The sequence below is a fragment of the Phacochoerus africanus genome, chromosome 1 (genome assembly GCF_016906955.1).
Source record: "Phacochoerus africanus isolate WHEZ1 chromosome 1, ROS_Pafr_v1, whole genome shotgun sequence".
Taxonomy (NCBI): Eukaryota; Metazoa; Chordata; class Mammalia; order Artiodactyla; family Suidae; genus Phacochoerus; species Phacochoerus africanus.
The window spans coordinates 26,841,515-26,857,206 of NC_062544.1; the positions used below are offsets into that span (position 1 = coordinate 26,841,515).

At 33.1% G+C, this 15,692-nt stretch overlaps 1 protein-coding gene across 5 annotated transcripts in view; it reads left to right on the forward strand.

Annotated features, from left to right (window-relative positions):
- RANBP17 (RAN binding protein 17) overlaps positions 1-15,692 on the forward strand; it is a 332,066-nt gene that overhangs the window by 40,113 nt on the left and 276,261 nt on the right. For 4 of the 5 annotated variants that reach the window (XM_047786458.1, XM_047786108.1, XM_047786195.1 and 1 more), the window contains 4 exons: positions 93-212; positions 2,354-2,500; positions 3,308-3,480; positions 8,110-8,303. In XM_047786458.1, the coding sequence (XP_047642414.1) occupies positions 93-212; positions 2,354-2,500; positions 3,308-3,480; positions 8,110-8,303 (634 nt within the window). The remainder of the gene's footprint in view (positions 1-92; positions 213-2,353; positions 2,501-3,307; positions 3,481-8,109; positions 8,304-15,692) is intronic. The other variant, XM_047786281.1, reaches the window with a different exon arrangement.

Sequence of the window (15,692 nt, forward strand, 5' to 3'; positions counted from 1 at the left end):
AATTTAAAGACTAGACATGACATGTAGTGTTCCTTACATGTGGCCATAGTTACTTTTAAAGTTGAAATGAATTTTGTTGTTCCTGTTTTTAGGCACTTTCATGTTTAGTTCAGTTTGCTTCTACAAGAAGGTCCTTATTTAGCAGTCCTGAACGTGCGAAGTACCTTGGTAATTTAATTAAGGGTGTAAAAAGGATACTTGAAAACCCTCAGGTATTTATGAAGTAATTTAATTAATACTTAGCATATAGAAATACAGTTGTTCTGTTGAAAGGTGCATAATAAACTTATGACTGTGTTATCATCCTAGAAGAAAAGAAGTATTTTATTCTTCTTTCTTAGGTTTCATTTGTAGTAGAAATGGGTAGTATTTAAAAGTAAATGTTTTCTTGACTGACTTCTGCGTTGACCTTTTTCCCATTCTTTTAGATGAATATGAGTAGAGGTTGTATGTCTTATTATGCTTCTGCTTTTTACTGTTGTACTTTGCTTGAACTTCTTAAACTACTGAAGTGATTAATTCAGATTATATCTACCTTCCAAACTAGAAGACGATATAATTCTGAATGTTAATATTGGAGTAAGTGGCTTTAAATTATGAATTATGTCTTCTTGCCCTCTTGTGGACAGTAAGAGTTTGTAGTTTTTAAATCTACTCTCTACGTTAACTGCAGATCTTCAATGGCAATATTCATTTCAGAGAATCGTAAAGCTGTTATTAATGATTTTGAGTGCTTAGATAAAATTTGTTTCACTTTTATTTTGTTTTTGCTTTAAAATATCTGTAATGAAAGTACAGTTTTTAAGGGTCTAAATGATTTAAAGAGGTTTACCTAAGTCTCTTGGTTATTAATAACTTTGGGGGACATGTAATATCTATAGATAAAGAAAATGTGCTTACTCTATAAAGAACAGTTGCTTTTGCAGATTATTCCAAGGAGTATTTTTATATCGTTTTATCTTTTCACTGTGAGCATAACTTAAATTTACATGTTTTGCTGATAAATGGGATTTTTACCAATATACTTCAAAATCTTTAGTCATTTAACTCATTATCTTCAATAAATATATGATGCTAGTATCAGAGAAATTGCTTAATTGATTTTTCCAACATCCTTGAGTTGATGCTTTATGGTTGTAAAAGTTGGTTTTTAATAATATATTTTTAGAATTATAAGTATGTATTAAAAGATTTTTGAATACAAAATGCATTTTTTAAATTGGTCCTTAATATTAGAAACTATTTTATATTCCTTCATGGAGCTCCTATGAATGAAATTTTTTACAAACTTTTTCAGTACTAAACAGATTTTTTTTTGTGTGTGTGGTCTTTTTGTCTTTTTAGGGACGCACCTGTGACATATGGAGGTTCCCAGGCTAGGGGTCCAATCAGAGCTGTAGCCACCAGCCTATGCCAGAGTCACAGCAACACAGCATGCAAGCTGTGTCTGCAACCTACACCACAGCTCACGGCAGTGCTGGATCCTTAACCCACTGAGTGAGGCCAGGGATCGAACCCTCCTCATCATGGATGCTAGTCGGCCTTGCTAACCACTGAGCCATGACGGGAACTCCAAACAGATTTTTTTTGAATTCTCTTTCATGCCAGCTATAGTGCAAAGTTTTCAGACTCTAAAGATAATAACACATATGCCCCATCTTCAACGAACTCACTGGGTGCACCTTTCTTGGTCTTTCCTTTTAATCTGTCTTTCTTCCCAAAATTACCTCTGTCTTGTACTTTTGATAATCTTTCTGTTCTGCCTTTCAGCAGGTTATTTTAATGACTTAGAGACAGGGAGTTTTTTGAGGACGTAATGCTTGTAGGTACTCAAGAACTATTCGTGGTATTAAAAGATGCTTGTTACTTTTGTATGCACACATGCAATTTAACCTAAGTCTAAAAGTCCAGTGGGATTGCTCTTAAGGGTCCTTTCTTATTTTCCACTGTAAATATTTTTTAGGTCTTATGTTGACTTCTGTTTAAGCCACAATACACACTCTCTCTCTTTTCCTCTCTTTCTCTTCTCTCTCTCCCTCTCTCATGCAAGTTTTTGTGTGTAATATGATCAGTTCCCAGACATGATTTAGTCATCGTTGTCAAAGCTTCCTCCAAAGCCTCTGCTTTGGATACCTTTTATTAATCATTTATGATAATATTAAGTCCAACAGTAATCATTCTTTTATCGCATTGATATCTACCCAGATGATACAAAGTATAACAACAATAAGTACGCATGAAAACTTGGGAGACTTAATAAAATACTCAGAATTTTATTGATGGTATAATAGGTCATTAGCTTTGTTTGTTTTTAAATTTTTAAAAAAGTCTTTCTTTTTGTCTCATAATTTAGGGTTTGTCTGATCCAGGTAATTATCATGAATTTTGTCGATTTTTGGCTCGTTTAAAGACAAATTATCAGCTGGGAGAATTAGTTATGGTGAAGGAGTATCCTGAAGTTATCAGATTGATTGCTAATTTTACCATTACTAGCCTACAGGTAAATAAAAATAGGTATTTGATGTTAAAGCATAGATAGTTCTAAAACACCTTTGGGACTAGATTTGGGAGGGATTTTTAAAAAACATCTGTTGGAGCACTGTGCTAAAAATGTTTATTGCAAGATTTTAGGTTAAATTCTTTGTAATAAGTTTTATAATAAAAATTTAGAGGCCACCTAAATATCTAATAATTAAAGACTGAATTGAAATGCTGTAGTAAAATCTATGTGAAGAAATAATGTTTTACAGATGAGTTCTTGGAAAAAATATTTTTATAAGTTTGGGGAGAAGTTTTAAAACCATATTTTCCACGTGATAACAATCTGAAAAAATATTCATGGAAAGAAGACTAGAAGGAAGTATGGAAAAATTTAACAAAATTTGCTATGTTAGAACAGACTTGTGGTTGCCAGGGGGGAGGGGGGAGGGAGTGGGAGGGACTGGGAGTTTGGAATTAGTAGATGCAAACTATTACATTTAGAATGGATAAGCAATGAGGTTTACTGTATAGCACAGGGAACTATATCCAATCTCTTGGGATAGAACATGATGGAAGATAATATAAGAAAGGAGGACGTGTTCATATATGTATGACTGGGTCACTTTGTTGTACAGCAGAAATTGGTACAACGTTGTAAATCAACTATGATAAAGAATTTTTAAAAAGCTATGTTAAATGGTCATTGGTTATATAGTCAGAATAAAAATTTATTTTTAAATGTGTGTTTAGTAATTTTGCCTCTGTAATTCTTATTCTAGGAAGATATAATGTAATTTAAAATAACATTTGCTCTATTTCTTTGTAGCACTGGGAATTTGCTCCCAACAGTGTTCATTATTTATTAACTCTGTGGCAAAGGATGGTAGCGTCGGTTCCTTTTGTGAAATCAACTGAACCCCACTTACTAGACACTTACGCACCAGAAATCACGGAGGCCTTTATCACTTCTCGCTTGGAATCTGTTGCCATAGTTGTGAGGTATTGAAAACTAAATGTTTTTGTTGTATTTCCGTCATCTGTATCTTGGAATTTTTTAAAAATCGAGTTATAATTTACCTATAGTAGAAACTACTCTTTTTAGTATACAGTTCTATGAGTTCTGACAAGTGCATACGGTTATGTAATAACTACCAACACAATCAAGATATAAAATAGTTCCATCACCCAAAAATGTTCTTTTAGGACCCCTTGTAATCAGGCCATTCCCTACCCTCAGCTTCTGGCAATTATTGACCTGTTGTTTCCCTAAAATGTTTGTCTTTTCCAGAATGTTTTATAAATGGAATGTATGTAGCCTTTTAGTCTGGCTTCTGTCATTTAGCATAATGTATTTGAGATTCCTCCATTTCGTGTCGGTTGTTCTTTCCTTTTTATGCTGAATAGTATTCCATTTTACAGCTATATCACAGTTCATTAACCCATTCATACGTTGATGGACATTTGGGTTCTTTCCATTTTTGTCATTATGAAAAAAGTAGCTGTAAGTGTTCCCATGCACATGTTTGTATGAGCCTAAGTTTTTATTTGTCTGTGTAAATACCTAGGTGTGACATTCCCGGGTTGCATGGTAAGTGTGTGTTTTACTTTATAAGAAATCGCCATTTTCCAAAGTGGCTATATCATTTTGCATTCCCACCAGCAATGTATGAAAGATCCAGTTGCTCTGCATTCTCATTAGCACTTAATATTGTCGGTTTTTAAAAATTTTAGTCATCCTAATAAGTGTGGTGCCTCATTGTGCTTTTATTTTATTCATTTATTTATTTTATAATGATGCTTATTTTTTCTCTTATAGTTGGTTTATACTCATTGTCATTTTAAACTGCATTCCCTTAATGACTAATAATGTTAAGCATCTTTTTATGTGCTTAGTTACCATTTGTATGTACCCTTTTGTAAAATACCTGTCAAATCTGTAGCTCATTTTTTTTATTGGACTATTAATTTTCTTTGATTGAAATTTGAGAGGCCTGTTTATTCCGGGCACAAGTCTTTTTATCATAATGTGTTTTGCAAATGTTTTCTCCCAGTCCATTGCTTGCCTTTTCATTTCCTTAACAGAATCTTTCAAAGAGTAGGAGTTTTTAAGTTTTTAAGTTTTTTTTTTCTTCTACAAGTTTTATAGTTTTAAAATTTAGATTTAGGTGCATGGTCCATTTTGAGTTAATTTTGTAAATGGCAGGAGGTAAGAGTCAGTGTTCTTTCTTTTTTTTTGAAATTAAAAAAAATGTTATGATTGATTTACAGTGTTCTGCCAATTTCTGCTGCACAGCAAATGATCCAGTTATACACGCGCACACACACACACACACACACACACACACACATTCTTTTTCTCGCATTATTCTCCATCCTATTCCATCACAAGTGATTGGCTATAGTTCCTTGTGCTATACAGCAGGATCTCATTGCTTTTTCACTCCAAATAGAATAGTTTGCATCTACTACTCCCAGACTCCCAGTCCATCCCACTCCCTCACCCTGGCAAACACAAGTCTGTCCTCCATGTCCATGATCTGTTTCTGTCTTGTAGATAATTTCTGCTGTATTTTAGATCCACATATAAGTGGTATCATATGGTGTTTGTCTTTCTCTTTCTGACTGACTTCACTCAGTATGCAAGTCTCTAGTTCCATCCATGTTGCTGCAAATGGCATTATTTTGTCCTTTTTATGGCTGAGTAATATTCCATTGTATATGTGTACCACATCTTAATCCATTCATCTGTCAATGGGCATTTAGGTTATTTCCATGTCTTGGCTATTGTGAATACTGCTATGATGAACATACAGGTTCATGTATCTTTTTCTTTCTCTTTTTTCTTTTTTGCTTTTTAGGGCTGTACCCGCAGCATGTGGAAGTTCCCAGTCTAGGGGTCTAATCGGAGCTACAGCTGCCGGCCTACACCATCATAGGCACAGCAATGCCAGATCCGAGCCACGTCTGCAACCTACACCACAGCTCACAGCAATGCCAGATCTTTAACCCGCTGAGTGAGGCCAGGGATCAAACCCACAACTTCATGGTTCCTAGTCAGATTCGTTTCTGCTGCAATACAATGGGAAGTCCGCATATATCTTTTTCAATGAAAGTTTTGTCTGGATATATACCCAGGAGTGGGATTGCTAGATCATATGGTGGTTCTACATTTAGTTTTCTGAGATATTTCCATACTGTTTCCCATAGTGGTTGTACCAATTTACATTCCCACCAACTCTGAGAAGGGTTCCCTTTAATATACATCCTCTCCAGCATTTGTCGTTTGTTGATTTGTTAATGATGGCCATTCTGACTGGTATGAGGTGGTACCTGTTGTTTTGATTTGCACTTCTCTAATAATTAGTGATGTTGAACATTTTTTTTTCACGTGCCTGCTGGACATCTGTATATCTTCTTTGCAGAAATGTCTATTTAGGTCTTCTGCCCATTTTTTGATTGGGTTGTTTTGTTTTTTTTGGTTGTCAAATTGTATGAGTTGTTTGTATATTTTGGAGATTAAGCCTTTGTCGGCTGAGTCATTTGCAAAAATTTTCTCCCATTCTGTGGGTTGTGTTTTTAATTTTTTAATGATTTCTTTTGCTTTGCAGAAGCTTTTGAATTTAATTAGGTCCCATTAGTTTAGGTTTAGGTCCCATGGTGTCTTTATTGTCTTTATTCTAGGAGGTGGGTCAAACAAGATGTTGCTGTGGTTTATGTCAAAGAGCTTTCTGCCTATGTTTTTCTCTGGGAGTTTTATAGTATCTGGCCTTACATTTAGGTCTTTAATCCATTTTGAGTTCATTTTTGTATATAGTGTTAGAAAATGTTTGAATTTCATTCTGTTACATGTGGTTGTCCAGTTTTCCTAGCACCATTTATTGAAGAGACTATCTTTCTTTATGTTTTTGCCTCCTTTATCATAGATGTGCTTGGATTTATTTCTGGGCTTTCTGTCCTGTTCCATCGATCTATTTTTCTGTTTTTGATACTGTTTTTGATGACTTTAGCTTTGTAGTAGAGTCTAAAGTCAGGGAGCCTGATTCCTCCAGTTTGGTTTTTTCTTTTCAATATTGCTTTGTCTATTCGAGGTCTTTTGTGTTTTCATACAAATTTTAAAAATATTTTGTTCTAGTTCTGTAAAGAATGTCATTGGTAATTTGATAGGGATTGCATTGAATCTGTAGATTGCCTTAGGGTAGTGTTGTCATTTTGACTACATTGATTCTTCCAATCCAAGAGCATGGTATATTTTTCCATCTATTTGTGTCGTCTTTGATTTTTTTCATCAGCATATTACAGTTTTCAGAATATGGTTCTTTTGTCTTTTTAGGTAGGTTTATTCCCAGATATTTTATTCTTTTTGATGCAGTGGGAAATGGGATGGTTTCCCTAATTTCTCTTTCTTATTCTCTTTCTTTTTGCATGTAGATGACCAGTTATCCTAACACCATTTGTGGAAAAGGCTATCCTTTCTCTGTGAATTGCCTTTACACTATTTTCAAAAATTAATTGACCACAGAAGTATGGTTCTATTTCTGGGCTCTAGACTCATTAATCTATGTGTTTCTCCTTCTGCCAATACCCTGCCTTGAGAACTGTAGCTTTATAGTAAGCTTTTAAATAGGATAGTTTGAGCATTCCAACTTGGTTTTCTCTTTTCACAATTGTTTTGGCTCTTTTACTTCCTTTGTTTTTCTGTATAAATCATCTTGCCACTGTCTACAAAAAAGTCCTGCTGGAATTCAGACTAGGATTGCATTGAATTTGTATATTAATTCAGGGGAAGAATTGACATGTCAGCGATTTCAAGTCTTTCAGCCAGTGAACATGTTTATCTTTTAATTTATCTAGCTTTTCTGTGATTTCTTTTTTTTTCACTTTTTTTATTACTCAAATGAATTTATCACATCTGTAGTTGTAAAATGATCATAACAATCTAATTTCACAGGATTTCCATCCAACAGCCGAAGCAGATCCCCCCACCCCCTTCTGTGATTTCTTTCATCAGTGTTTTGTAGTATTCAGTCTTTAGATCTTACATATATTTAAATAGATTTAATTAATACTTTGTATTTACTGGTGTCTTTATTTTATTTTATTTTATTTTAGGGCCGCACCTGAGGCATATGGGGGTTCCCAGGCTAGGGTTCCAATTGGAACTGTAGCCTCCAGCCCACACCACAGGTCAAGGCAACACCAGATCCTTAACCCACTGAGCGAGGCCAGGGATCACACCCATGTCCTTATGGATTCGATCAGGTTCGTTAGTCAGGTTCATTAACTGCTGAGCCATAACGGGAAATCCTTACTGGTGCCTTTAGAACATAGCGTTTTTAAAATTTAAATTTCCAGTTGTTCATGTTCGTATATAGTAATGAATTCTGTATATTGACGTGTATGCTAGCGCCTTGGTAAGCTTGCATACCTGTTAGTGCAGTTACTTTTTTGTGATTTTTTTGTAATTTTTCCATGTCATTTTCAAATACAGACATTTTATTTCTTACTTTCCAGTCTATGTCTTTATTTCTTTATCCATGAGAAAGTTTTTATTTAACATAAAGCTTGTTTATGATAAATAAAAGTATATCTTATTCTAATGTCTGCAATCCTATTGTTATATATTTACAGAGATAATTTAGATGATCCACTGGATGATACTGCCACTGTGTTTCAGCAGTTGGAGCAGTTGTGCACTGTTAGCAGATGTGAATATGAAAAGACATGTGCTCTTCTTATACAGTTGTTTGATCAAAATGCTCAGAATTACCAAAAGCTTCTGCATTCAGCCTCTGGGCTATCTATGGACATGGCAATTCAGGAAGGTCAGTAAATTTTATATGATTGTTACATGGTACTATGTTGAATTTTAAGTAGCTTTATTAAATTATTTAATAATATTAGCGTAATTTAGTTTTATGTATTTCCCCATTTCTGGTCTTCTAAGAAGTCATTAATTTTATTAACCTTCTGGGTATTCTGGTGGCTTGGTGGGTTTAGTTCCTTATAAGATTTGTAGAGGGAGTGACTGTTGTGGCTCAGCAGATTACTAACCTGACTGATATCCATGAGGATGCAGGTTTGCTCCCTGGCCTTGCTCTGTGGGTTAAGGATCCAGTCTTGCTGTGAGCTGTGCTGTAGGTCACAGGCACGGCTCGGATCCTGCCTTGCTGTGGCTGTGGTGTAGGCCAACAGCTGCAGCTCTGATTTGACCCCTAGTCTGGGGACTTATGTATGCTGCAGGCACAGCCATTAAAAAAGGAAAAAAAAAAAAAGTTTTGTAGAGAGTATTTCACCCTGGAATCAGTATTAAAAAAAAGAACCTGATAATGATCTTTGAGTAGAGTTTATTAACTTATAACTATCTTTAAATAATCATGTTTCCTTTGTTGCTATAGCTGAGCCCTTTGTAAATTCAGGGCCCAATTTTAGCCAGTAAAAAAATTTCTTCAGACCTCATCATGGTTTTGCATTTGTTTATTAGCCTTCACTGTGGCTTTATTATACTTAAATTTCTCAGTTTCCTCATTATTTTTCATTCTTTACTAAAGGAAGATTTATTTATTTATGTATAGTTCTTTAAATTCTTTAGGAACATAGCGAATTAAACATACTTTACAGATTTTTAAGCGAATGACTTATAAGAATGGAAATAACTATATACATTTCTTTTCTTTTAATTATATATATTTCCAATAGGAGGTATTTAATTATAGTTCCAGGATTTTTTTCTTTCGTATTTGTTTATTTGTTTGGAAAGTGAGTGACAAGAGATGATAGTCAAACTTAGTTTCAGTGATTTTCCATCTAAACTTTAAAAAAAAAATTCAGAAAAATTATCCTATGTATTTATACAATGTCTTCTTAAGATGCCTTTTATTCATTATTTATCTGTTTTTTGTTTTGCTTTTTGAGTCACACAGTAGTGCTAAGGGGCTAGATAATGGAGTAATTTACTTTAAATGTTCTCTTTTTTTAACATCACATTATAAATTCAGTGGGAGAGAGCTAACATTTTGGTTCATAGCATTTTGTCTTCATGATAATCTGCTAAATCTACTAAAGAAATCGTCTTTAGTAGAGTTTTGGAAATTATTAAATATAATGTACATATAAAAGGATATATATATATATATTTTTTTTTGAGATATAGTAACCAACCCACCACCTAACTTAAAGAACAGATCAGTGCCATTATGATCTTTGCCACTCCCTCCTTCCTCTTGGCAGAAAATTCTTGCTGTTTGTTTGTCAATTGATGCTTTTTCTTATAGTCTTACTACATCTGTATATATTTTGAAATAATGCATTTTTGATCTTTATATAAATGGAGTCAAACTATTTATTTTACAACTTGCTTCATTATTTTTTGTCAGTATTACACTTGTGAGAGTTTGTGTTAATGCTTTAGCTTTGGCTCCCTCGTTTGCACTGCTGCACTCTGTTGTTTGAATATACTGAAATTGATTTATGCATTTTCTTGTCAGTGGGTATTTGTGTTTTCCCTGTTTTTCTGGCTACTGCTATGAATGCTGCTGTAAAGATTGTTTTATATATTCATTACCTAGTGCTTCAGTAAATAATGCCAAACTGTATTTTACAAAGTGATTTTACTACTTTACATCTCACCCACCATGATGCAGATTCTTACCAGCAGGTCATAATGTTAGACTTTTTGTCAAGGTAGTTGAAGTAGTATACCTTGTCTATAATTTACTTTTCATTCCCGTGATTATTAATGAAGTTTAGTGGTTTACGTTTATTGACTGTTGGTTGTGTCATGATCAGTATGTTCATGACTTGTTCGTTTCCCCCTCAGCACTTGGCTTATAATGGTCTTTCTCTTACTGATTGAACCCTTTATATATATTTTAACACTAATCCTTTAGTTATTTGAATTATTAATATTGTCCCCGTTTGCGACCTGTCTTTACATGTAATTTAAATGTGTCTATTCTTTTAGTTGTTTCATGTCAGATTTTATTTTAATTAATTCACCTCATCTTTTGAAGAGGTCTTACATTTACATTGTCCAGAAAAAAAAGAAATGAAAATGTGTTCCTTTCCAGTCCTATAATCTGTCCTCCTATAGCTCTAGTAACAATTCTTAACTAGCTTTATATCTTTCTGAAGCTTCTGTGTGTATATAAAATTATGCATATAAGGTTCTTATCCCCTTATTTGCATAGGATAAGGCATATCACAGTCATGTTCTGCTTCTTGCTTTTTCTAATTTAATAATGTATGTCCATAGCTTTTTGCAAGTCAGTCTATAAAGAATGCTTAATATTTATAGAGGTGTAATATTTTTTGAATGTATCATAGTTTAACTCTTTTCTCCATTATTGAAAGTCATTTGAGTTGTTTGTCATCTTCTGCTCTTAAAGTAATGCTATACAGATTAACCTTGTGCTTATCATTTTACATGTATGCAAGTATACCTATAAGATATATTTCCCGAAGTGCAATTACTTTTGGATGGAAAGGTTAATGTATTTGTAATTTTTATAAATATTGCCAAATTTCTCTCTGTAAAGACTCTACCAATTTACTTTTCCACCAGCAATCTATGAGTGTTCCATATTATTGCCTTCATAGAACAATATTACCAAGATTTTTGAGATTTTGGCCATCCTGTGGGTGAAAAAAAGACTTCTCAGTATAATTTAACATTCTCATATTAATGATGTTAAGCTTAAGTTTACCATTTTTTATTTGGTTGTTGGTTCTTTTTTTTTTTCCCCCTCCTTCTCACTGATTTGCGAGAGCCCCTTGTCAGTGTTAGGAGTTGAAAGTATCTTTTTCCTTTTTTTCTTTTTCTTTTTTTTTTTTGAGTGTGCAGTTTGATGAATTTAGCAGATACGTAGCGATGTAACTACTACTATATTCAAGACAGGGAACACTTCCTTCACTCTGTAAATAATTTTCTCATGCCTTTTGATCCTTTTCCCTAACTCTTGGCTCATGTAACCACTGGTGTCTGTCACTATGGTTCATCTCTTTTAGATTTCTATATAAATGGAATTATAAAATAAATCTTTTGGGTTTGACTTTTCTTAGGATAATACTTTTGAAATTCAAATATATTATATATATAAATATCTTGTCCCTATTTATTGCTGTGTAGTATTCCATAGTATGGCTTTTTCATCAGTTTGCTTAGTTGTTTAACCTCTTGATGGGCATTCGAGTTACACTTAAAGTTTTGGGCTGTTGTGAATAATGGTGCTGTTAACATTTGCAGACAAGTCTCGTATGTTCTTTAATTTTCATTTTTCTTGGGTAAATACTTGAGGTAGATTGCTGGGTCTTTTGAGAAATGGGTGTTTAATATTATAAGATGCTGCTATACTGTTTTACCAAGTGTTTTTCATTCCCATGAACAATGTATGAGAGTTTCTATGTGTTCCATGTCTTCATCATCATTTGATTTTGTCTTAACTTTAGCCATTCCATTCAGTTTCCAGTAGTAGTGTCTCACTTTGAATTTCCTTGATAATTAATGTTGTTGTGCTTTTTTGGCCTTTCTAATATCTTCTCTTGTGAAATGTCTGTTCACATTTTTTGCCCATTTTAACTTGAATTGTTTGTTCTTTTGTACATATTCTTATTATTGAAATTGTAAGAGTGTTTTATATATCCTGTATACAGTCCCTTTTTCAGGTGAATGTTTGCAAATATTTTCTTCTTATCTGTCTTTTCAACTGTCTTTTAAAGAACAAAAGTTTTAGATTTTGATGATAAACCTTTTCAATTTTTTCTTTATGGTTTGTGTAACTGAGGTCACAAAGATGTTCTGTGTTTTTCTTCTAGAAGTTTAATAGTTTTAGCTACTATGTTTAGGTCTGTGATCCACTTTGGGTTAATTTGTGATGATGTGAGGTAAGGATACGACCCCCTTCCCCAACCCATATCAAGTTGTTCTAGCATCATTTGCTGAATAGACTCTTTTCCCATTGAAGTATTGTGTACCTTTGTCAAATATCATTGACCATAAAAGGGTAGGGTCTGTTACTGGACTCTCTTCTGTACCATTGATCTATGTGACTGTCCTTATGCCAATGATTATACTGTCTTGGTTACCACAACTTTATAAGTCTTGAAATCAGGTAATTTAACTCTTTCAGTCTTCTTCTTCTTTCTCACATTATTTTTGTGTTCTGGATTTTTTGCTTTCTGTGTTAATTTTAACATCAACTTGTTAGTTTTTTTAAAAAAAATAATTCATTAGGATTTTGAATGAGGTTGCCTGAATCCATTTATCACTTTGGACTATCTTTATATAAAGTTCAAGGACATGGTCTATTGCTCCACTTAATATAGGTGTTTTTAAATTTTCTTTGCAATATTTTATTGTTTTTAGTGCACAGGATTTGAAAATCTTTCACTGAATTTATTCTTATATATTTTTGATGCTATTGTAAATTTTGATTACTCTTATTTTGTATAAGATTAGAAATTGATTTTTGTCTTTTATGTCCTATGACTGTTAAATTTACTTATTAGCTCTAGTAGCTTTTTTTATAGATTCTTTAGGATTGTTTTATATGATCTTGTCATCTGCAAATAAAGACAATTTTGTGTCTTGTCTTCATGCCTTTTATTTCTTCTTCTTTCCTTATGCCACTTGTCGGACCTTTAGTACAATGTTGAACAAAAGTGGTAAGAATGGATATTCTGGCCTTATTTCTGTTTGTACATCAAACGCATTGAACATTTTACCATTGAGTACGATGTTACCTATTGGTGTTTTAAAGGTGTTCATGATGCATTTGATGAGGTTCTCTTCTGTTTCTTCAGCTGTTTATAATGAGTCAGGTGTTGACTTCTTTGAATGCTTTTTTATGTACCTACTCAAATGACCTTTGTTTTCTTTTTTTGTTTTACTAATTTAGTGAACTACATTGATTTATTCTTCTGTATTCAATCAGCTTTGCGTTCCTAGGATAAATCCTATGTGCTTATGATATTGTTCCTTTGTATAGTATTAGATTCACTTTGCAAAAATTTTATTCTACATTGATGTTCATGAAGGATGTTTGTCCATAGTTTGTTTTTTCTGTGATGACTGGTTTTGGTAACAGGGTGATCTTGGCTTCATAAAATGAGTCAGGAAGTGTTTCTTCCTCCTTTGTTATCTTCTGAAAGAATTTGTATAGTAATCATATTATTTCTCTATTAGGAGTTTGGTAGAATTCATCAGTGAAGCCAGTGGGCCTGGACGGTTTACCATTATGAATGAAATTTTGTTGATATAGGACTATTCAGATTTTCTTTTTTGCCTGAAATCACATTTAGTTATTTGTGTCTTTCAAGGAATTTGTCCTATTTTTAAATTTACTGAAATAAAGTTATTTCTAAATTCTATTAATTCTTTTAATGTCTATAGGATCTGAAATGATGTCCTTTCTTTCATTCTTCCTATTTAAAATTGAGGTGTACATGACATACAGCATATTAGTTTCAGCTGTACAACATAATGATTCAGTAGTTGTATATATTGGGAAATGATTACCATAAAAAGTCTAGTTATTATCTGTCACTATACATAGCTACACATAGCTACAGGTTTTTTTTCTTGTAATGAGAACATTTGAAATCTACTCTCTTAGCAACTCTCAAATATGCAATATAGCATTATTGACTATAGTCACCATGCTAGACATTATATACCCATGACATTTGTAACTAGAAGTTTGTTCCTGTTGACCCCTTCACCATTTCAAACCCCTCCTCCCTTCATTTTTGATATTGATAACTTTTGCCCTTCTTCTCTCTTCCCCGATAGACTCAACTAGGTATTTATTCATTTTGTTAATCTTTTTAAGAATCAGCTTTTAATTTCACTGATTTTCATTTTTTGTTTGTTCACTTTGTATTTCATAAGTTTTTTGGGGGGCTTTATTTTTTCCACCTTATACTTTCGATTTTATTTGGTCTTTTTTTCCCTTCTAATTTTGAATAAAGGTGCCACATCTTTTGATTTTTATATTTTTTTGTATTTTTCTAATTAGAATATTTAAAGCCATAAATTTCACTTTGAACATTGCTTTAGCAGCATATCATGAATTTTTGATCTTTTATTTTCATTATTACTTAGTTAAAAAATATTTTCTAGTCTGTTCTTTTTTTGTTCAGGGATTTTTTAGAAGTATGTTTTTATTTCCAAATATTTAAGGTTTTCCTAGTTGTCTTACTGTTTCTGATTTCTAATTTAATTCTACCTTGGGCAAATATCATTTTGTATGATTCCAGACTTTTTAAGTTTATTGAGTCTTATTTTATGACTCAGCATATGGTCTACCATGTATACTTGAAAACAATGTATATTTTACCATAGTTGGGTATCATATTATGTAAGTAGAAATTAAGTCAAGATGGTTAATAGTATTGTGCAGGTATTGTCTTTTTTTTTTTTTTTTTGTGGGGTTTTGGGTCCATTTCTACTATTTATGGAGAAAGAAGTATTAAAATCTCCAAATAGAATTGTGGAATTGTCTGTGCTACTTTTAATTTTCAATTTTTGCTTCATTTAGACGTGTGTAATTTTTTTGTCTTCCTTATTAATTGACCCTTTTATCTTGAAGTCTGCCTCCTTTGACATTACTAAAGCCAGTGTCTTTTTCTGCTTTTTGTTTATGTAGGATGATCTTCACTATCCATTTACTTCCAGTCTGTCTGTGTCTCTATTTTTAAAGTGTATCTACTATAGACAGCATATAGTTCTTTCTTTAAAAAAAAAAAAAATCACTTCTGAGCATCTCTGTCTTTTAATTGAAGTGTTTCGTCCATCTACTAAAGGGGGTAGAGGAGGACTATCAATTCAATACCGTTTAAACTGCTCCCTCAGAATAAAGTTTTTCCGTATCACACTGGTAGTCTGTAGTTAGGTCGCAAGCCATGTGAAGTCTGACTTCAGAGTTTTTTCCTCCTTCCCTCTGACTCAAATGGAAGTCAAGTTAAACAGTTTTCTGTGTTATCTTTCTTTGTCTAAGGAAGAGTTCTTCCCCCCCCCCCCCCCCACCACCCCAGGTCATTTTTTAGTTAAGGGCATAAGAATTTCCTTTTGGATCCTCATATCGGGCATGCCCTAGGCTTTGCCCTTTGTCCTTCAAAGGAGAAGAAATTCTCTAGTTTTTCCATGCATATGTCTGTCAGTTTCAGCCCAGGCATCTATTTTGGCCTTTCCAGATTTTTTTTACTTTCTTATCAAC